Source organism: Hypomesus nipponensis, chromosome 4 (assembly GCF_054491055.1).
Source record: "Hypomesus nipponensis isolate SF chromosome 4, ASM5449105v1, whole genome shotgun sequence".
Classification (NCBI taxonomy): Eukaryota; Metazoa; Chordata; class Actinopteri; order Osmeriformes; family Osmeridae; genus Hypomesus; species Hypomesus nipponensis.
This window is the reverse complement of record NC_140364.1, coordinates 4321418-4344051: the sequence shown is the minus strand read 5'-3', so window position 1 is coordinate 4344051 and position 22634 is coordinate 4321418. Positions and strand designations below refer to the sequence as shown.

At 41.4% G+C, this 22634-nt stretch overlaps 3 protein-coding genes across 7 annotated transcripts; all 3 read right to left on the bottom strand.

Annotated features, from left to right (window-relative positions):
- Positions 1–7: 7 nt before the first annotated feature.
- On the bottom strand, positions 8–10428 carry grinaa (glutamate receptor, ionotropic, N-methyl D-aspartate-associated protein 1a (glutamate binding)). The gene is made up of 7 exons (XM_084695783.1): positions 10273–10428; positions 3999–4393; positions 3532–3647; positions 3210–3410; positions 2931–3059; positions 2623–2766; positions 8–1850 (listed from the first exon to the last, which is right to left on the bottom strand). The coding sequence occupies exons 2-7, from the start codon at positions 4363–4365 to the stop codon at positions 1701–1703; spliced, it is 1107 nt and encodes a 368-aa protein (XP_084551909.1). The 5' UTR covers positions 4366–4393; positions 10273–10428; the 3' UTR covers positions 8–1700.
- Positions 10429–10562: 134 nt separating this feature from the next.
- Positions 10563–18267, bottom strand: mapk15 (mitogen-activated protein kinase 15). Of its 3 annotated transcripts, XM_084695778.1 has the most exons (16): positions 18150–18237; positions 17826–17870; positions 17599–17692; positions 16666–16764; positions 16381–16410; positions 15584–15674; positions 14773–14903; positions 14346–14509; positions 13929–14068; positions 13782–13839; positions 13432–13569; positions 13090–13195; positions 12038–12395; positions 11788–11918; positions 11475–11627; positions 10564–11247 (listed from the first exon to the last, which is right to left on the bottom strand). In XM_084695778.1, the coding sequence occupies exons 3-16, from the start codon at positions 17665–17667 to the stop codon at positions 11053–11055; spliced, it is 1863 nt and encodes a 620-aa protein (XP_084551904.1). In that variant the 5' UTR covers positions 17668–17692; positions 17826–17870; positions 18150–18237; the 3' UTR covers positions 10564–11052. The 3 variants fall into 3 exon arrangements, with proteins under 3 accessions (XP_084551905.1, XP_084551904.1, XP_084551903.1); XM_084695777.1 differs by lacking the exon at positions 17826–17870 and having other exon boundaries at positions 18150–18267; XM_084695779.1 differs by lacking the exons at positions 16381–16410; positions 17826–17870 and having other exon boundaries at positions 10563–11247; positions 18150–18267.
- A 183-nt stretch (positions 18268–18450) lies between these two features.
- On the bottom strand, positions 18451–22621 carry vps28 (VPS28 subunit of ESCRT-I). 3 transcript variants are annotated; one of them, XM_084695784.1, is made up of 10 exons: positions 22490–22621; positions 21807–21874; positions 21615–21643; positions 21347–21384; positions 21149–21238; positions 20964–21069; positions 20376–20477; positions 19872–19925; positions 19689–19780; positions 18451–19472 (listed from the first exon to the last, which is right to left on the bottom strand). In XM_084695784.1, the coding sequence occupies exons 2-10, from the start codon at positions 21844–21846 to the stop codon at positions 19352–19354; spliced, it is 672 nt and encodes a 223-aa protein (XP_084551910.1). In that variant the 5' UTR covers positions 21847–21874; positions 22490–22621; the 3' UTR covers positions 18451–19351. The 3 variants fall into 3 exon arrangements, with proteins under 3 accessions (XP_084551910.1, XP_084551911.1, XP_084551912.1); XM_084695785.1 differs by lacking the exon at positions 22490–22621 and adding an exon at positions 22412–22489; XM_084695786.1 differs by lacking the exon at positions 22490–22621 and adding an exon at positions 22262–22356.
- Positions 22622–22634: the final 13 nt, after the last annotated feature.

Genomic DNA, 22634 nt, shown 5'->3' with positions numbered 1-22634 from the left:
ACCACAATTTTCAGTTGTATTAATTTTAATGAAAAGCAAACAGTGTAGAGGAAATCAATTCCAGTTCAATTTAATGCAAATATACAGTGCAAACAGACCTACAAGCCCAACATTACTCTATACACGTGAAACCACGGAGGCATTTTATATACACATACACATTTAGTTAGATACAAACACAAAAGTTAAATTATAACGAATTAAACTGCTCTGCAACACAATATTCTACCTCAAATCAGCATGTTGTCTATCAGGAAACAACTAATGCCCTGTGTGCATTTAACACACAGCATGCAGAAGATGGACAGGGGTCATGCAATGGTGGTTGAAATCATTTTTTGAATAATTTAGACTTTGCACATCAATATCACTTTTCAAATAGGTTTCAGGAGTGTTATTTACCCATTTGATTCTCCCATCAACTTTTACATTCTTAATATTTACACTTTCTTTGGGCACTGTATTTGAGGGAGCCGCACAAAAATCCTTCACAACAGTCCTCTTCAGAAGGTCAAACTTCCTTCCAAACTCAACTTAAAAGCAGCAACTCTACAGCAACTTCCATAAACAGCTCAATAATAATAAGTATGCTACCGTGTCCTTCAAGCCTGTTGTTCACCAACTTCACAAAAAAAGCAGCTAGTTATATCTATTACAACTCTGTAAAAAAGTAACTTTCAGTAAATTCCAATACTTCCACATTTCACATTACTTATAATGGAAAAAAACACAACACTAAAGTTTACTTTACAGAAAGACAGAAACCAAACAGAAGGTGAAAGAAAAAAGAGACTAAACGAAACATTCTACCTTTAGCTTAGGCCTATCAATCACAAAGCTCTGCTTCGTTCAAAAATGGAAGAAGGGGATGAAAACCAAACAAAGCAAGGATCTAAACAGAAGGAATATATACTGTGTGTGTGTATATATATATATATATGTATATACACATATATATACATATATATACATATGTTTTCATACATCCAATCTTTGTTTCCTTCATGGCCATTTGAGTGTTAGTGTTGCTGTAATGTCAGAGCACTGTTTCCATCAAGCATCACAGCGGTACATACTCCAGCATGCCTAGAGATTGGGTTATTGAACTTACCATATACAATACTACACTAAACCTTTTACAGCTATGTAGGAAGCAGGCTAGGAAAATATCCTTGTGGTGTTCTACAGAATTCTTAGCTGGGTTTTAGAGTTGCCATGCAGTTACATGTGCCAGATCAAGTAGGGAGAGAGAAACACGTACACAGGGGTCAGGAGAGGTTTACGGTTTTCAGATTAAAAGTAAGAGATGTTTGAAATGACTGTAGACAGTCATCTCTCCCAGTAAAATAAGTTAAAAGTTAGCAGTCCCTCTGTCGAGCAGAGGGGAAAAGGGCATGTAGAAAATAAAAAGGGGCTTAAGTTCTTTCACAGCAATAAACAACCTTCACGGGATATGAAACCAATGTATTACAACGTGGCCCTTGTGGCTGGATTTGGTGAAAGAGCGGCAGCGCAGAAGAAGCCTCTGCCATCCTAATCTGTCCACGTTCAGGGCGATGAAAGTAGGAGGGTGAGAGGGAATGTCAAGAAGTGGAGAAACAACACAAGATGACTGACAGAGAGAGGGGGGGGGGCATCAATTCCATACACGAGAGGTATTTTTTCCCGCTTTGCCTCTCCTGTCCCACAGAGGAGGGTCCTCATTCGCGGGAGCGCCCCACAATGGCTAAAATGTAGAGGAATATGTTGATGATGTCGGTGTAGAGGTTGAGGGCAGCAAAGATGTACTCCTCTGGACTCAAGGCCAGCTTCTTGTTCCCCAGGAGGAGCTGGGTGTCCACGGCCAGGAACTGGAAACAGAATGAGTCATTAAAAGTAAATGGGTACAGAGTATTGTGCTTAGTATATAAATCAAATCCAAGTGTGATTCTTCCATTACAGCTGCTAGCTGTTACACTAGACTGGAAACCATCACATAAACCATGCCAAAAAAAACACAATTTATGGCTAGGCTTACATCTACGACGCTTCATTTCACGTGTTTCCTTATTTCATCGACTACTCTCACTAACCCCCCAAAATCCTGCTTTGTTGTATAGGCTTCAGATGTCTTACCACTCCCTGACCCAGTTACAGGACCGCTCTTATTCAAACTGAGTGGAATTTAGGAGGGTTTAAAAAGGCACAAAAGCCTGTCTTCAGGAGTCTAGACTCACATAAGTCACCTCACTAATGGCTTTTCCACCGCATGGTACTGGCTCAACTATACTCGCTTTTGGTACATGTACCTCCATTTTTTTTTTTCCACCCCCAAAATATACCGGGTCATAATAGCGATGCCACATGAAAAAGACATTAGCCCAGTTTTCTTGGTGCCAAGTGTCATACAAACTGACGCTCAGAGGAGTTGGCCACTGCACAATCAGATGCCCAGACAGCTTGGACAAGCTGACTGCAGTAACCTTATATGGCGAGGTTCAGAGTCTGTCAGCTTCTCAATATGCCCCATCTACAATCCTTGTTTTATACCCAACGGAAACATCCGATTCCCTCACCTAAGGAATACAACTACTGGCATGAATAGTTGGGTCAGCATGCATCTGAAAGAGCGAGTAGACTTACGCAGGTGAACAGCAGAGCTCCTAGCGAGGCATAGACGATGTGGAGTATCCTGTGGCGGATGAAGATGCAGAGGATCGAGAACAGCAGCAGGACGATGAGGCAGACGAACAGCACGCCCCTGCAGGAAGTGAAGTCGTACTTGCTCTGCAGAGCGGTTGGAAGAATTAAAAAAATAATAATAAGGAGGGGGAAGAGAAGATAAACATAGACTCAAAAACGACTTCCCCAATTCTCCTGACAGAGGAAAACAGAGAAAGCCGGTGACGGAGGTGAGGGCACCGTGTGTGTGTGTGTGTGCGCATTCCAACCTGAAGTGAGAAGAGGACCACGGTGAAGCAGACTACAGATGTAATCCCAACAGCCATGATCACAGTCTCGGTGTCGTAGAAGCTGGCGATCATGCCCACCATGTAGGACAGACTCAGGGTCAGAATGGACTGGAGGGAAGGAGAAACACAGTAAGAGACAGAATACACGTGCATTCCTCCAAGCATTTCACCACCATTTTGGAGAGTTTCTGTCCATGATGTTGTGGCATGCCTACAAGCAAAGAGAGTGATGGAGAGATATGGGGAAGTGGATCGTACCAATGCCACCAGGTTCCAGGGGTGCTTGCGACGGAAGTCTCCGCAGCAGCTGAGCACGATCAGGGACACAAAGAAGATGGCGTAGGACACGTAGTACGTCCAGGGGTTACGGCGCACAAACATCTTGGCGTCATCCACAAAGGTGAAGACGGCCACAAAGGAGGTGGTCACCATCAACTGCACAGTCAAGACCATGAACACCTAGGGGGATACAGTAGGGAAGTCGTTCATCATCTCATAATCGCTCATTGTGTTTCAAAAGACTGAATAAGTGCAAAACTTTGCATGGAAAAATCCCTTTCATCCGTCAATGTCCCCTCACCTTCCTGATGAAGGCCTGCCGAATGGTCTTGTCCTCGAAGCCTGAGTTGGTGAACTCCTCGTTGTCATAGTAGGAGGGAGGCACATCGCCATGGTAATCTGGGCTGTCCATGGATACTGAAACAGATGAAGGACATCCAAGATTCAGTTCAGAGGTCACCTAGTCCATAAGCAGATCATTAGTTTAGAGATCCTGAGTCTAAACCATTTGGGCATTTTCACAACAAATACAATACTCATGCCTGTGATGCAGCCGGTAATTAAGATATCGGTTAATTGAATCAGTGTCGGTTTCATTGGAGCTTGTAAGAGTTAAGAGTATGTGTTTATGTAAGAGTTGTTGCATCAGTAAATGCATGAATTCAGCTATTATACATCCCTCCATGTGGAAATCCAAAAAGTGCCCTTAACAGAGAGGATTACATCCCAACAAGAATCTTTGACACGGCAAAAAATCTTTCCACTTACTGTTTGGGTCTGCTGCAAATCCGGGCTGTGGTTGCCCCTGCTGGTAGGGTCCCTGAGGGTATCCGGCCTGGGGATAGGGTCCCTGAGGGTATCCGGCCTGGGGGTAGGGTCCCTGAGGGTATCCAGCCTGGGGATAGGGGCCCTGAGGGTATCCGGCCTGGGGGTAGGGACTCGGCACAAACCCTGGGCCTGCCTGGGTGAACCCAGGCTGGCCGAAGCCTACAGTCTGGGGGTAAGGGGCCTGGCCGGGGGCCTGGGTGTAGTTAGGGGGGGGCATGCCGAAGCCAGCCTGGGGCGGCCCATAGACGCTGTTGTGGAGGGGGTTGTTCTCTCCCATGATGGGGAAGGCGCTCTTGTCCTGGGACATGGTCTGGCCGGATCCTGAGATTACACTACTGCAGAGAGACAGAGGGAGAAAGAGAAAATCAGTTTGTGTCAAATGTCAGGACTATGATACTTACCAGCAGTCAGGTGATGCTGGAACTGTTTGGTTTCAATGGTGACTATTTTAACAGACATGCACACATCAACATAAATTGTCTTCAGACTGCTTCTATATGTACATAATAGGGGTGTGATGGTACACATTCATTACAACTATCTACAGATGTCGCAGGGGTTCCCTTGTACAAGTTTACATTTACAATTAGTCATTTAGCTCTTATCCAGAACGACTCCCACTAAGTACAGGGACATTCCCCCGAGGCAAGTAGGGTGAAGTGCCTTGCCCAAGGACACAATGTCATTGGGCACGGCCGGGAATTGAACTGGCAACTTTAAGATTCCTCGCCCGATTCCCTAACCGCTCAGCCACCTGACATCCATCCATCCTGACAAGTGCTGTCATTCAAACATGTAGCCTGAATACGATTCATATTTCTAGCTAATATTCCAGTGTAGTTAAAATTATTACATTACATTTAATAACTACTGTATGAAGTGCATTTAGTTTCATTTACTTTTGAATTTGTACTGTAGACTATGGCAATCTCAGTTCTCAGTTACAATGGTGAAATTAAAATGTTAGGCTTGACAAAATAACGAGTTCCTTTCGATACAATTTTCAATCAAGTAAAGTCTAGGTGTTAAAAACAAAAAACATAATATATGACCAGCTATTTGTGCTTTTAGCTTTTGGGTGCACCGTTGCACCCATACTACACAAATCTACCCAATGGTAGCATGCTGGGTCTCACTAGAGGGTAAGAGACACGCTCCTGCCTCGGTTCCTGGAAACTCTGTTAAACCTAAAAGCTTTCCTGCAGCAAAGCTGAGGGTTGCCATGGATGCAGGTGGTGGTGCCTCCCTCTGGCCATCTTTCTCTCTGCGTCTCTCTCTCTGCTGGCCACATTGAATAACCGTAAGAATGATGTAACATGCTGTCCCACTTCTACCCCCAGGCAATCCCTGTGTGCTGTGATCCTGTCAGTGTCCATTACAGGCCAATGCATAGGGCCTGGTTAGTGGCTATGATTTGGGACTAAGTCGATTCTTCAAGAAACTCGATTACTTCTATTTCTAAACATCTTTGATGCAAATTAGTTGCATGAAAACTATGTTTAATCCATATAACTATACAGTTAAAAGTTTTTTTCTGAAAAATAACCACAGAAAATAAAATGCTGCTGTCAATTTGTCAATCTGTTTGTCAATTTGTCAATCTGTCATCCATGTTACAGCTGGGCAATATGGACCAAAAGTAATATGTCTATATTTTTGGGCTAATACCAATATATCTCAAAATTATTTATGTAGGTTAAAGGCTCAGTTGTAAGCCAACTACATGTGAGATTGTCTTATAAATCAAACTGTTTGTGACATTGATCTAAATAATGTGCAAATTAGGGTTCCTCTTCCTGTTTGAGAACAGCTATGCAAATATCAAAACGTAAAGTATTTGTTGTTTATATATATATACACTTTCCTGCAAAAAATATGTTTGTTATTTGCAAAGTTGTGTACGTGTCTCCTTTCCTGTTTGACAAACTGTATCTGTGGAAATAACAATGAATGTCAACATGATATAAACTGGCCTACTTGCTCTGAGAAAGTAGTTTATTTATTTACTGCTCTGAACACTTCAACAAATGACATTTAATCGTACCTTGTGTGTAGGTTTGTAGTATAGTTCTCTCACAAGTTGTGTAGGAACAATAGTACAATGTTACCACTGAAAACCCTCTCAGAAGCTATGCTGGCGGCTGGGACACAAAGATACTTCTTGCCAGGTGGCTCAGTCCTGGAAAGAACGTAATAAATGATCCTTCCACCACTTGAGAGTATCTGTATCACTCTACAGAGACTGACTATGTTGTAAGTGCGTAGTGTGTCACTTTTGTCATCCGGTCGGATTTATTTTGCCTGAATTTGTTTGACTTTGTATTGCCAGCTGAGAAAATCATATCTTTGATCCATCGACTTCAGCAGCTCATTTTATTTGAAGCCAGCTTGTTCAACTGTTGCAACAGGGACCATATATTTAGAAATGTGGTAGGCTACCACCTCCATTATATGTCGTCACTTGGCATTTTCCTTTTCATAGGCCCTATGACATACAGCACAACTCAAGTAAATGAAGCTTGTAAAAAGGTTGGTTTTAGGACAAAAGTCTTTCTAGTCTGGCTTCCAACAGTACGAATTCCAGGAGGTTTAATCTTCAAACTGTAGTTGAAGTCACTTTCTGAGGCTAAATGGAAAAAGAGGTTTGTAGTGCTTACAGCACCGGTTGCGACATGTGCTGCACTCGCTACATATCACATTGCACTGTTGCTCATCCAACTTTCAAACTCAAACCATCTCCAAACAATACATCCATAATTGCTCTCAGCCTACCTCCGTCGCTGTAAAACATTGACTGAGAAGCACACACACACACACACACTGCACAAACACACCAAATCAAATTAGAAGCAGCTTAAGATATCAGGCCAGAAGGGAGGAGTTTGCCTGGGTTTAGATAATATGTGACATCATAACCTCAGAGGAAACCATGTGATAAGCCTAACCATATCAAGAGTTGAACCATGGGACCCAATTATATTATTATATTTTAAGAATATGCTGAGTCATTTTCTCAGTCACCTCCTTCCAGATCAGTCCCAATGCATTAACTGTACACTTCCATATCTGCAACATGATTATTTTAGCGGAGTTTGAACTGTAGGTATAAGTTCTCACACTTAAGGTCCGGTCCATAAATCCAGAGATAACCACTTTCAACTATGGCAACAGAACACCACAAGGTTGAACAGTAAATATAGAATTAGCCTGTGTCTTGCTAAACGCAACTAGGGGAATAACTTAACCTGTAGCCCCTAACCTCTGTGACACATCATAAAAGATGAGTCAGTTCTGGAAATTGAGAATATTTTACTGAGTAAAGTTTCCATGCTGGATTTCATTTCCAGAAGTAGCGTAGTTCTTTTGTTTAACATTTGGAAAATCTGGTCTGTAAAAATACTAGTCTGTGTTCTATGCAATATACTAAATGTCAAATATATTACCAACACAGAGCTACACAATATAAAAAGTCTAAAAGATAAATAAGAAATCTTATGTCCTAATAGGTTTCAAAGAACACACCAAACAGACAGGTATGAAACCAACCTAGTATCCAGACCAAATGGTGAAATGTAGTCACAACAAACAGAGTTCAGCTCCAGTTTTTCCACAAACAAATTAGGCACATCACCAAGCCTAGAGTCTTCTATTATTAAAACAATATATATATTTTTGAGCTAAAAAAGTGAACTATGCTCACACCTTTAACCTTTGGGTCAGGCAGGCAACATTAAGGCATTCAACATTTAGGCCTAGCGTCTCTGCACTGAGACGCAACTTGTACCATTCACATAAAATACAAAATCGCATTATATCAACATTATACCCCACCAACATTTATGCACTTATCTCTAGACCTGACATTTAAATCCACAAGTACCTTTCAACAGAAAGTTACAACACAGTAGGAATGCTGGCCAGCAAGCTGCCCTGTCTTTCTCAGGTTTTGTAAGGGGTTGAGACGGGGAGAGTTTTGCAATCCTCTCAGGAGAGACACAGAGCCTAGTGTGGATGGAGATACTCTGCTACCCATGACTCCAGCTCACATCTCATTGTGGGAATTACTGTAGAGGGCCAGGGATTGGTGACACACTGTCTATCACTACCTACTGACTATAGGCCACATAGCTGGTTTTGTATATATACAAACCAGTATGTAGAACACACTGTGTGCATGACTGAACAACATAGGACCACAGACTGTGGCAAAGGCAACTGAGGGCTTAGTTGTGGAAGTAAATTAAGCTGCTGGTTGCACCACTATGGAGCAGGACAGAAGACAAATGACAATGGAACACGGAAGCCCCGATTGTTATTCTAGGTCTTCGTTGTGGGCTATAGCCAACAGATATGATAGAAAAATTCTTATCGCAAAAGGATATTGCCTTCACTGAGGATAGAACTAAAACTATGATCCACAAAAATGGCTAAGAATACTGCTGCGGATGGGCACAGTACTCAGCCTTTCTGCCTCATGCAGCAGAGTCCAACAGGATGTTTTCATAATGTCATGCGGTGTCAGCAGCAACTCCAGCCATATAAACTGCGGACAGCTCACCTACAGGCTGAGCACCAATGCACACACACCACAATGCAAACCGGTTTCACAAGCAATCAACTTGAAGGGGGAACTCTTTAAAAACAAACAAAATCATTTCAACACACTTAAGGAAATGTACCTTCCCAACAACCCTAGGTTTCATGACAAAACTCATAAGTACACAATACTAATTGAAATAATATTTTTTTTTAATACAAAGAAGAGGCATGCTTAGCTCTTTCCAGACTGCGATCATAACATACCTATTAACCTAAAGTGAGCCCAACAGTTCTTTCCATTAATTCCTATAGAGATTGTGTAATACATGGATCAGCTTCAAATCCACATACAAGAGATGGGCACTCAAATGTAATTATCTCATTTATTTAAAGTATAGTCCACTTTAAAAGCCTACAAAAACAAAAACTTTACCAAACGTCATGTACAGAGGGATTAGGCTACGTTTAGGTGAACAGCGATGGATCCGTTTCCACCATCACAAACCGCATCATCCGTGAACGTAAAACAATATTATATTCTAAAGTAGTAAGTATGATACGGTTTCTGACATGCAAAACATTTTACCTTATTCAACAAAGAATGAAATTGCTCGTAACATATTTGAGGATGAATGTAAAAGGCACAATATTATGTATACGCGATTGATGTTCTCCATAGAATCAGTAGGCTCGAGCGTACAATCAACCTCTGGAACAGACTTGCTTATACCCATCACACCAGGTAGGCCCTAATGCTGAGTAGGCCATCTGTGCGACAACAAAGCATTTTTTATATTATTTCTCGCACATCTAAAAGTGTTGCTGTTTTGCATGATAACAATGATCCACCTTAACATGCAACAGTTGGAAATTATCATTTTATATTTGACTACACCTGTCAACCAAATTGCTCTTTAGAAGAACATTTCAGTATGTGTGTTCACTGCCAAAATATACTATTACATGTAGCAGTTAAGTTTTATAGGTAGTGCTAAGTTATTGGTTTAGTCTCAGCTTATATTAAAAATAATATCTACATTAAACTACCGTTTAGCTTTAGCTAAACAAAAATATCCGCTTTCCAGTTCAACATGCTAATCGCACCAGGCTATTCTGAAACAGAAAGTGATGGATACAATAGGCCAACGTGTTTTTGCTATTTAAACAATTTAACTGCATAGCCTAATTATTAAAACGATTCAACCAATTTGTAACCAGCCGCGTGAAACAATATGAATTCATTGCAAACTATAGAAATTTGCAGCTAGAGGGTTGTTGAACAAATGTTTTATAATGGTCGCTGTCTTTCGAGTGGATCTAGGTTATGCTACGCTGACTGTCACTAATGGCTAGCTACTGTAGCTCGGCTGCTAATCTTCAGAGATAGCCCACAATAAACTGACAGCGATACAATGGAGAGGAGTAACAAAATATTATCTGTCAACTGTTTCTTCTGTGACTAGAGAATTAATAATAATTTGTCACAGTGTGATCAATATGGTTCGTCTATGTCGATTTTTAACCATATAGCCTAGCCCCGGCCATGGTATGCACACCACTGTGTATGTGAATGCAACCGATAGGCTAGCTAGCTTACTAACACAAACGTCAACATTATGTATATATATAAAAAAAAATAATAACATATATATATACATATATCTAGCAAGCTTACCGCTGAATTTGACTTCTCTTGACGCCAAGAAACTCGATAGTTTTATTAACTGAAAGAAAATATTCCTTCTTGCTTTGGATCTCGCTTTCGAGATGACCACTGCTGATACACGCTCAACGGCGTCTCAGTGGAGCAAGTTACAAGGGTTACAGAGAACGATGACGTCATCTCAGACACCGGTCATGTGATATTCGGGAATCCACCGTTTTAATTAATGAAAAACTCAATGAAAACCGTACGAAACGTTGAGTACACCAAAAACCTTTGTTTGGATTGGTGTGCGGTCATGAAAAAAGAAACTTCCACATATCCTGTATTATGTTTATTATTAAACTGACTATGTCTCAAAATATTAGGCACGTTAAGGCTTCTTGCCCTCAATAAGTATTTGTATGCTTATTGCACTGTTTTGTAAATAGTTTTTTGATGACTGCTTATATACTTCTATGTTGTACTCACTTCACGCTGTAATTGCAGTTATTATGAATTGTCATACTCTTTATAGAAAATGTACATATTCTACAATGGACTTGTTCTTGTTTCCAAATCACAGGCTAACATTTTAAATATAAGAAATCATGAAGACATACACATACTCTTCCAATGTTCATTCTCTTCTCTCCATAGTCTACTGTGGCCCATCAAGTGCTGCACAAGCTGATTGGCCCTGATAGCCCCCACTCTAGGGCATTCCTACTGCATTGATGTTTTAGGTCACTGGTGTGTGTGTGTGTCCATTCCACAGCAGGGCACCAATGGGCATGTTGGGTCTGGAGCAGGTTAGTGGTGGCTGGGTCGTGTTCGGAGTAGGTTGTCCAGCTCTGTTTTATTTATGGTTCCATAGGCCTGAGAGTAGCTGCCCAGTTTAGCCCGGGGATCTCCTGCAGCTGCTATGTTTGAGTGTCCCTGGAAGACCTTCTTACTGAACCTGGGTGGGGGCCGTGCTTCACGGGTTTGAGACTGTGAGCGATGGTTCTAAACAAAAGTACGAAATACATTTTGTAGTCACATTGGGTGTCACAAACTTACAAAGACTAAGAATTAGGGGCAAAACAAATTTACCCTGACAGGAATTCCAATGATAAGAATCAATGACAACGTGATCAACTGGTATCTACTGAGATCTTGCTTTCAGGCACGCAGGCTCCGTTCTAAAACAGAGGTAAGTGTGTGAAAGGTTTGCATAACGACTAGGGACTCACCAGACGAGCAGAGGTGACACATATCCCAGAAGACACAGAGGGCTCATCTCTGCGGACCAGAGGGTTGTTCTGAGGATGTGACTGGGCTAGTGAGAAGGAGTGGGTACGAGCCACAGGTGCAGAGCGCCCACGGTGCAGAATCTGCTCCATAGACTTCCAAAACCAAAATGACACTTCATCAGGAACGTTTCAGATTACACTCGAACTGAACATTATGTTCTGCAGCAGGCAGAGCCTATCATTGGTGTTCAAGGTCACCAAAAATGAGTGCAGATGGATTTTGGAATGAATGACTATACCCTATGGTACTTACAACGGTGGCATTGGTGCCCTCTGTTGAAGATACTGTTACATTTTCACTGCTAGTCTGCCGCACCAGTTTTCTTCCAGCCGCTACAGATCGGTAATAGTGAGGTGGCCCACAAGGACTTCTCACAAAACCATCTGAACAACCAAAGACATAGGAGGAGGAAATTAGATAAGCACGTCTGTCTGACTAGTTATTATTTATATTTTTTGCAAACATGCATTCATTTGTGTGGGTATGCTTGGATTCTACTCACTGGGAGCATGTGTGATTGGGTTATAGGTGGTCTTGCCCAGGATGGGGCTGGATGCAGGGCTGGCCCCCTCCTCAGCAGACTGGTTGGGTGCATGTGTCAGGGTGGGTTTGGAGATGGTTGTCTTTATAGCCAGTTGGTCTGCCCCACCATGGGGTAGTTTGCTGCCATTGTCCCCGCCTCCATCCCCATTCACTAAGACTGGATCCTTTGCACAATTGTCCTCCCTGTTGGGCATGTCCTTGCTGTGGTCTCCACTATCACAATCAAAACCCGACCCAGAATCTGTTCCAGAACTGATTTTCTCCCTCTGCTGTGACTGGGCTGGCATCCTTCTGCTGGTCCTCTTTTCTAGAATCATCTTTTAAAAGGACAAAACATGAAGGGAAGTGAATTTAGATTAGATTAGTAAAACATTTATAGATGCTGTATGTTACAACGGAAAGCTGTATGACTCTCCCTAGAGAATATAGACCGCCCTTAGATAATTCACGACTGCCTTTAAATAATCCATGTCTGCCTTCATGTGAACCAGGCTGACCTGGGAGAGATCCTTGAGAGAAGGATTGACGTGGGGAAAACATAGTATCCATTTAAATGGAAAGTTATGGAACAAATGTTCATACCCTGAACTCTGCTCCAGGCTTTGGAGGCCTGGTTATGACTGATAACTAAAAAATAAGAAACTTAAGGGATCTATCCCATAAACAAATTAGGACATTAGGACTTGAATTAAATGTCAGAAGGCCTTGGCATATAAAATATTGACAAGAAGCAGAGAGGAAAATTGACATGTAACAACAGGTTATCTTGCAACACATCTATATGTAGAAAGGGGCGGACTTTTTATGAGTATGAAGCAAGCTTGTGCTGATGCAACTGTTGGGCTTTTCATGTGCGAGATACCCAGTGTGTATAACCTGTATTGAAAAGAATAAAGCCACTTGTATTTGATTCAACTAAGACTGAGCGTCCTTGTCGATCATCTGAAAAACCAGATCTAACATGTACAATCTTGCTATATACCAGTAAGGACTATGACTCTGCAATTTTACCTCATAGAGTTTGTTGCGGTACTGAACCACTGACAACTGGACATCATCGTCAACTGGCAGGATCACATCATAGTCCAGACTGGGCTCCTTAGTTGGGTTATGGAACCTTCAGGAACCGGAGAGGACCACAAGAACAGGAAGCCAACATGATAGATAGTCGCTACTAACAGCCCACACTATTGTTTTGGATATTACAGTGGACAAAGACGACGCAAATAAACAGTAGTCTAATCAAAAACAGGAATCAAATACTAACAATAATACTTACAGTCTTACACATTGACAGAGCCATTCCGAGAATACAAGTTCGAACACTAGAACAGGAGAGAATTCCCAGAATACCTGGAGACATAGGGGTGCTGGAGGGCCTGGGCGGCTGTCAGCCTCTTGTCAGGGTTAAAAACCAGAAGGCGGCACAGCAGGTCCAGGCCATCAGGAGGCACCGAGGGCTGCAGCAGGTCCCCTAAAGGCACCTGGGGCCTGGGGAGAGACAACAAAGACGGGAGAGAGACTGGTGACCCCAACTTTGCTTGAGCAAGAAGGGGCAGGGTGTTCTCTGAAAAGTCCCGCGCTAGAGGTGTGTAATGTATCTTACTCATCAAAGATGGATCCTTATTGTTATGGGAGCAGCGATCGCTCCCATGACAATAAGATAAGCGGAAGACAGTCGGATATTGTGAGGTGGGACTCACCTCAGAAGCATTCGCTGAATCACAGAAGCACCGTATTCAGATTTGATGGAGATTATATCTGGAAATAAAATGTGCACATATTGAGTTTGATATTGAAATCCCCCGACAGCTTCAGATGTCTTTGGGGATGCATGATTTTGTCCTCACCCTCCGGGCTGGGATGAGGTATGACACTCATTATCCTCTCAATCTGGTTGATGGTGGAGGTTCCTGGGAATAGAGGCTTACCCAGCAGCATCTCTCCCAGAATACAACCTATGCTCCACATGTCAACACCCTTGGTGTACCTGTTATGTACATATATCATGTTTTACATAATATGCGAGTATATTAAATATGATATATAATATTATGTACAATACCTTTTTTACTGTACATGTAATTTATGTTTTGACAATGTCCTTCACACTGTTGATATGCTGTACGTCTGACAGTTTACAGAAATAAATGCTATGCTATGTTATAAATATCAGCTGTACCAAATGTATTACCTAGCTTCCAGTTTGTATTAATATTTTTGACATTTCGGTTCAGTGACAACAGAGTATCTTAAACGATCAGAACCTTGTAGAGCCCAGTAGGATCTCAGGAGCTCTGTACCACCGCGTCGCCACATATTCTGTCAGTGCTGGGTTCCCAGCATCCTCTTGGATCTGGTAGAGGGATCGGGCCAGGCCAAAGTCACACAGCTTGACAAAACAGTCTGTGTCCAGCAGAATGTTGGATGGCTGATGGAAAGGACAGCGAGAGTCAAACAGTGAGAGAGAGGGGGTGAGAGAGAGAGAGGATGGGGCATCTTATCAAACATTCAGAGAAAAGATCTCTATTCTCTCTTATTTTATTTAAGGACAAAGTAACAAACAACAGTGCAATATAATTACGTCAAATAATTCCTCTCCAATACTACAGGAATAAACATGACATGCTTGCGTGTAAAAAGGGCTATACAAATAAATTAGATTTGATTTGATTTGATGAATTGTTCAGTCACCTTCTGATCCCTGTGGATGACGTTGCCTGAGTGTAGGTATTTAGTGGCTTTGAGGAGCTGATAGAGAACGTAGCGCTTGTGAATGTCTTTCAGCAGGTTCCCTTTCTTTATAACAGCATGCAGGTCAGTATCTGCAATGGGGAGGGTGCATTGACACGTAACGTAAACACCACTCTGCATCACTGCAGATAGTACATCAACATGATATCGAACCGTGCTCCGCAATGTGCAGACGAACAGCAAACTGGACTGCACTTATCCAATCACTTCTGCCATCCCAAGTGCCAGCCCTCACAATCAGCCGATGACAAAGGCGGGATGGCACGTGCCAGGGATACAGAAGGAGGACACCCCGAGTGTGCAGCCAAACTGCTCTACAGTGTGAGCGCTTAGGACCGCGGCGTGCTCGTCTGAACATTCAGCAGGCTGGTCGGCTGCCAAGGGCAGTGCTTCCATCCCCTCCAGCGGATAGTTAAAACTGCTGAATGTCCTTGTCCCTTGTTTTGCAGCTTGCATTCCTCGCTGTCATTTGCGCATGTAAAGGCTGACATTGAATTTGACCGCCCCGATAGGTTGGGGTGACGATGAGTATCAAAATCCTAAAACAGGGCTGTGACTGTGACATATGAGCACAGCTCTAGGGATGGCTGTGGCTGTGTACTTCAGAGGGCTGTGTTTGAGTGTGTTTGTGTTGTGGTACTGTGTTTACCGTACATCGTGATGGACTACATGTGTGCTACGCATGTTTTTGTATGGTGGAATATGTAAAACCTCGATGGTGATTCAAAATCACTGTAAAGAAAAATCTCACCCATATATTCAAAGACCAGGTAAATGTCTTTGTCATTGTGAGCTCTGATGACGTTTAGCAATTTGACAATGTTGGGATGATCCCCAAATTCCTGCAAACAGAGATAAGGTTTAGCAGAAAGTAAAGACATGAGGTAACACACATGCATATACGCAGAGTTTACCCAAACAAAGACATCAATGTTTAGAATACAACAGGGAGAACTACGGACATGGGTTAAAGAACAGCCAGGTGTTTGTGTATGAGATGACTGATTATAGATTCTGGCACACAACTTCCCCAGAGAGGGAGGAAGGGAGAGAAGAAAAAAAAAATCAACACTCCAAAGCCATTAAACAGGTTTGCCTTGGTAAACATGAACACCACCAGCTTGACATATGGGTCAGTCTAGTATGAATACAAAACTGAAGTTTGTAAGTAACAAAATAAGGTAGCACTCATCCCATCAGTGTGTGTGTACTTACTAGCCTACAACACGAAGAACACCTGTGTTCTTATCTTACATTCTATTATGCAAACAAGTCCCAGAATCCTCTGCTAACTCTTTCAACAAGTACCATAGTACTGAGAACAGGGCAATTTAAGATTAAATGTATGATGTATTTATTGATCTATTTTTACAGCCAGTGTATTCCATGCATGTACAGTGTGGTGGCAAATGTATGTTTGTGCTGTTTGTTAAATTTGGTCTGAACTGAGGGCTCCTATGTGGCTCTTATGTGGCTGACTAATCCAAGGACATTTCTTCAAACAAAACACTCCACCAGAGCACTCCACCTTCTCCAGATTATTCTTACCTGAAGAAACATGATTTCTCGGAATGTCCTCTGTGGAGAAAAACAATAAAGCGAGTTGGTCGAGTCACAAGTAGAATGAACTACAACAACACTCCTCTTACAGTCAGCAAACTACTGTCGTTATGTCAGCTGCTCAGAATCCTAGTATGGAACTCCCCGATTAGAACAATACCAATAGACAGGCCACCTTAGTGATAAAAAACGAGGGGTCTTGCCCCTGTGAGAAACACACAACTGTCTACAAGCAGAAAGTTGAATCAACTGAGCTCTACTGTATATACAAACCTGGGCATCAGTCCTGTTCCTGAATGCATCAAATATCTTCTTCACAGCTACCACCTCCCCTGTCTGTCTGTTCAAAGCCTTCCAAACAATCCCATAAGCCTTGACGGAGAGAAGATGAAAGATAAAACGCTTGTTTTATATTCTCATTAGTTGTGAATGACTGTGGAACTACAGCTGATATCTCCTGGTGAAGATGTGCATCTCATGTGACTATGTTGTGATGCTTCCTAGAATGAATTGCCTTCTTCAGCTGTTCAGACATATCTGGGACCAACATCCACTGACTTCTGTGGATAACCGCTAGCCAGCTTGCTACCCATAGCTGTTGAGTGGGTTATGACAGCTGCTGGTTATATTGCAGACTCCAGAGAAGGTTTGGTATCTCAGTCAAAACATATTCCTTAACAGAAAATATTAAGGCTGGAATAACCCCCATAACATTTCATAGAATGTTGAACAAATGTTGGCCTATTACCGGTATCAATTTAAACAGGCCTATTACTATTTTTTCTTCAGATTAATGGTATTGATTAGGGAATCAATGGGGAAGGACCTGTTGCTCCACCTGATGATGAGCAAACGATGTGCTGAGAGTTCCAACTATTCTGGGAGAATACTGACACCCATCTGAGGGACAAGGTTGACCTGTTCCTGAACAGTGAGATCTTTGAGAAATATATTTAAATGAAGGCTGTAAAACTGACATACTAATTTAGCAACACGTGACAACATGGATGTAGGCTACTGTGGGTGTAAATGTATGGGGGGGGGGGGGGTTTTCTATTTCAATTTCATCCATGTTGGATACAAACTGTAGCCTACATCTAAACTTAATATTGTTACAGCCATCAATATGTGAATAATGTATGAACATAATAGTAACACTAAGACGCAAAAGTTTAATATTAGGCTTTAAGAAAGTAATCCACTTACCCCTTTTCCAAGTCTTCTTTTTATTTCATATTTCAAAGAAACATGATCCTCCACTTCAGAGACATTCATCTTTCGCCTTTGCTTTGCAACCAAGCTGCCAAGCAAAATTGTGAGTTAGCTTATTAGCTGCAGCAATTAACTATATAGCGTTAGCCTACTATAGATCTGAAAAAAATATTTATGTTCTCGAAACTGTTGTTTCATAGCAACGCTGTTAACTACTCAACTTCTTTCAGCTTGGTACACATGTGCATCCTCCAACAAAACAATGCCTAAAGCAATTTAATTATCATACATGAGATACACAACTCACAAAAATGCTTACGTAGCCTCAATACTAGTAGTTTATATTTTTGTTTTGCAATAGCAACGAGCAACAGTACTGTACTGTGTCTCTAGCTGACTTCTGAGCGCTCGTTTTTAGCAATCACAGTGCTGAGCAATGAATAATTACTGATAAACTTCTTATCCACACATTGCACCCTCAGAAATTGAGCAACACCAACATGAGTAATTTGAAAGCAATGAAATAACAATTAAATAACCATTACATTCCAGCTGCGTGTTTAGATATCCGGGACTCGGCAGCTGGAGACAAAACCAGCGTATCTGCTCATTTTTTGTGATCGTTTGTTGTCCTGGAGACGCATCTATGCAGCCTTACCCGTTCTTAAAGGAACCACCGTCTAATTTTACCCTCACCTGGTTACAAAGAAATATACTATTTAGTCCAGGGTATCACTTAATTTCAGAATGTAACCGTTGCAAAAGGCACAACAGTTAACCCCTTAAGAGGACTAAGATGGATCATATTGTTTGTGCATTGAGTTCAATAAAAGCCATGTTAGGAGGTAGAATTGAAGGTGTTTCTTTTATTCATGCTTTATTCTCTTTATGTTATGTACAATGATACATCTTAATAAATGTGCTCTTCCCTAATCCTAACTAAGGGGTTAAAAACCTTTTACTATGGTCCTTGGAGAAGGTAATCCCCATTATCAAATCAATTTAAACCCCAAAACACCCGCGGAAGTAAAAAGGACTTAGACGTGTACTCAAATAGTGCTAATATAAAATGTATTGAAATAAAACGAGGGGAAAAAAATACAGACATAGAAAATAATCAAATGTATTTCACCTACAGAAAAAAAGGGGATTTGGGTGTTACACCTGAGTGCACTTAAACCAACAGTGGAGGTGAAGAGAAAAACAGTCTGAAAGAACAAATTCATGTTTATCAAACTTATCACCCTAAACTTTTAATAATTTATTGCGGATTATAAATTCTCAATTTGCACTCATGTTCACAGATTTATCACACATGGCATTTCACCCCCAACAAGATATAACATGCTTTGAAAAAGACAGTGGATTAAAAAAATCAATCATATGAAGGCTTTAGCTGTGTCAGCCTTTCAAACACACCCATCTCCAAAAATATTTCTGAAAGGCTTAAATGTCTTCTGCGCAACTGGCTAACAAAAGTCAGCCAGGCCTTTTGATGTAAAAAAAACAAAAGTAAAGAATTTGGACAAGCACACAGGCTGGGGAGCCTTGTTATAGGGCTGTGACAAGCTGGAACAACACTGTACAGGATGACCCCATTGAGCAAGGCCACAACGTCAAGTGCTGCTCTGATTCGAAGCTAGGATAGGGTCTGCACCAGAGAAGTTGGACAAGTCAAAAAGGGGGAAGGGATATAATGTATGGTGTCAAAGTCCAAACGGTCCCAATGGATGATGGGAACTGTAGTTTAGGAGGAGTGTAGAAAGCGGTTAAAGGCGTTGTAGGCCGACTCTAGGTCAAACAGCATCTGGCGCACCTGGGAGTCATCTAGCTCATCAGAGGCAGACATGCTACTGAGGGTTGTCAACCTAGGGAGAAAGATCACAAACGTGGATGGATTGACAGACCATTTGTTTAAATCTACATGACCATACAATGTGCTGCTTGCATGCTGCATGTAGAAATGTTTCAATACAATTTGAATTTAGGTGGTGTAGTAACACAAGTACAAAGACATTTTGTATATAAAAAGCTTTATGCAGCAGTTTCATAGCTTAAATATTATGAATGAATCTCTTTCTTACCAAAGGCTGACTTTGTCCTTGGCCTCAGAGTCAGGTGGCATGTTGCTCATTCTGTTCATGGTTTCCATAAGTTCTCTTAAGTCTGGCTGGATCTGATCAACAAAACAAACAAACCCAAACAATCAATCCACCAATCAAACATGATCAAGTGTAGAAGGGATGAGTAAGGACAGGAAAATGTACCTCATCCATGGCCCGGATCTCTAGTCTCAGCTTGTCCATTACAGTAATGAAGAGCTAAAGGAAGGAGAGGGAAATAACAATATTGTTACACAATATGGCAGACTTTTCTACTGTCCAGATTGTACATGCACCTATAACCTTGATCCTAACATGTCTGTTCTCGGGGGATGATCAGTGTATAACTGCTCTTGCCTGTGAAGCATTTACAGGCAGTTTAAGGTTTCCTCAAACAAATGTTTGTTTTATCCACATTTTGCAGTCAGTTTTAGTAGCTTTTCATTGTTCCATGGATGGTCCTATTGGACAAATGCAGAAGTGGCAAAGCCAATCTGTTCCACCCTATGGAAGTTCCTTATTGGAGACCAGTGCATTCAAAAGTCAAAAACAACTTAAAGTGCTGCAATGACCCTGACATTTTGCTGACTACAAGCCAAAACCAAGCACTTAAAATTGAAAACCCTTAAGTGGAGGGTTTAATATGTGATGCATGCTGGAGAGACGTACAGATACTATATCTGCAATGCAGCGATTGAGGTTGCCCTTGTCATCCTTGATGGTAATTGGTCGGTCCTCCTTGATTCTCTCCATAGCCAGCGGGCAGTCAAGCTGACAGACAACAGAGTGGGTGGTAATAATGTTAGTGAGTGTTAATGAATACACAACATACTATACATTCCTCTTTAATACATGTTGTCATATAGGAGTCCTCCAAATAGAAGGCACTGTTTAGTAACTTTAACACATCACATGCTATACATTAGTTATATAACAGTATGCAGTATTTTATCAAACCATTCGGTGTGCCTATTATGATTCAACACACAAACTGCGGTATTATGATTTGCCTATAATTTTCCTAAACTTGATGACAATGGTAAGAAGACTGTATTAAACAGAAAAAGTATGTCTGCAAGCATTTATTTGCCACTGTCAGCCACACGTCAAACATGATGTCTAATTTACGCCGTCATCACCGGGCGCATCCCTTGCAGCGTCGAGCTCGAGCTCGAGCAAGGAAAGTCCACTCGTTAGCCAGAACACAACGATCTCTCACTGCTGCCTTCCAGCAACCAAATCAGAACACCAACTCACTCTGTACTTCCTGCAGAAGTCATCAATGGACCCCACATCCGATCCCTGAACCTGTTTGAAGGCAGCCTTGTACTGGACCAGCAATCTCGAGCAGGCAGCCGTGTACCTGAGTAAGACACCCCAATCAGTCTCCAAGTCCACACAGAACCATCCAGACACTGCGATGCTGTAAGGTAGGAACTCACTCATTGGGAGTGACACAGTCTTTGATGTAGGCCTTCTCCAGAGCTTGGAGGGTCTTGACGACAGCAAACAGCTCGGCCATGTTGTCAAACCTCCATAAAAAGACGATGATAGTGAGGCTTCATGTAATGAACGCAGGTACCAAGAAAGCTGGGACACTTGTTCATGTTTAGCCTTGTCAAGATAGAAAGGGCACTTACTTTTCTCTTTCTCTTGCATTTTTATACAATTTTACTTCCTAGGAATAGATTTTAAACATGCGTTAGACAACAGGCGTGATTTGGCTTCCCAACAGAAGAAAGAGAAAGAACCATCTCCAACCACAACAGCAGTACCACACAAGTATTAACTCAGCATTTCTAATGACAACATTGGATATTGTTAGACATAACAATCTCAACCCAGTAATGTTATTTGGATATTTCATGGCTAATACTACAATAATACAAGACGAGTGGTGAGACTTACCTCATACAACTCTGGTTTATTGACAGGGGCTACAAAACAAACGGGCATACAAAGAGTCAGAACTATCAGGACTATGAGTAAAGGAAATGTACAACATAACATAATAATAACATCATAATCTGATAAAAGTACAAGATGACAGGGACAATGTTTTTTTTTTTTTTTTTTACTTTCTACGGGTACAATGCCTACCTCCTCCAATCCCTCCTGAAACTGGTATTCCATGGAACATGGTGGCAGCCGATGTCTCGTGAGATGATCTGTAGATAACAGCAAAGTTATTGATATTACATTTACATTATTTTAGACGACTTTATATACAAAGCAAAGTAAAATTACAGCATACAATGGTACAGCAGATAATTCAGGAATAATAAACGACAAAAATGGAGATCGTAAATGCAGGCTAAGCATTGGGTCAATCTGACACTTCATTTCCAATTAATCGAAAGAGATACAGCAGGCTAATGATAACCACAATCAAAATATAGTTGCTGAAGGCTGAAAGCTAGGTAGGACCTAATTTACCAATAAAACTAATGTCAGTCAGAAATCTACACGTAAATACTTAACAGCTAAGTTACAAAAAACTATGGAATTTAGATGAGCACAAACTATTGCGATAATATGTAGCTTTGCATAAGTACCTAGCATATAAATAAGCCACAACATTAGCTTTCAGCTAAGCTAGCCTCCTCCATTTCCTTTGTGAATGTTTTAGCCGACACAAATACGCGTACGTAGCCTATATACAGTAAACAGCATGTATACAAATACAAGTGAAATACTGTTAGTACCGCGTGTTGGGTTTCGTCGGTTATTACATGGACATTTCAAACACAGATCAACATTAATGTTCATATTTTGAGACTCACCCCTTGGCCAAATGTAGTGACGTCAACCTAAACAACTAGCGAAATGAAGGACCCCAAGCGAAAATACATTAGGTTGCCCATTTGCCTTACTATAAATTACTACATTTAAGAGCTCTATCTTAACGATTTTTACTTCCATTACATT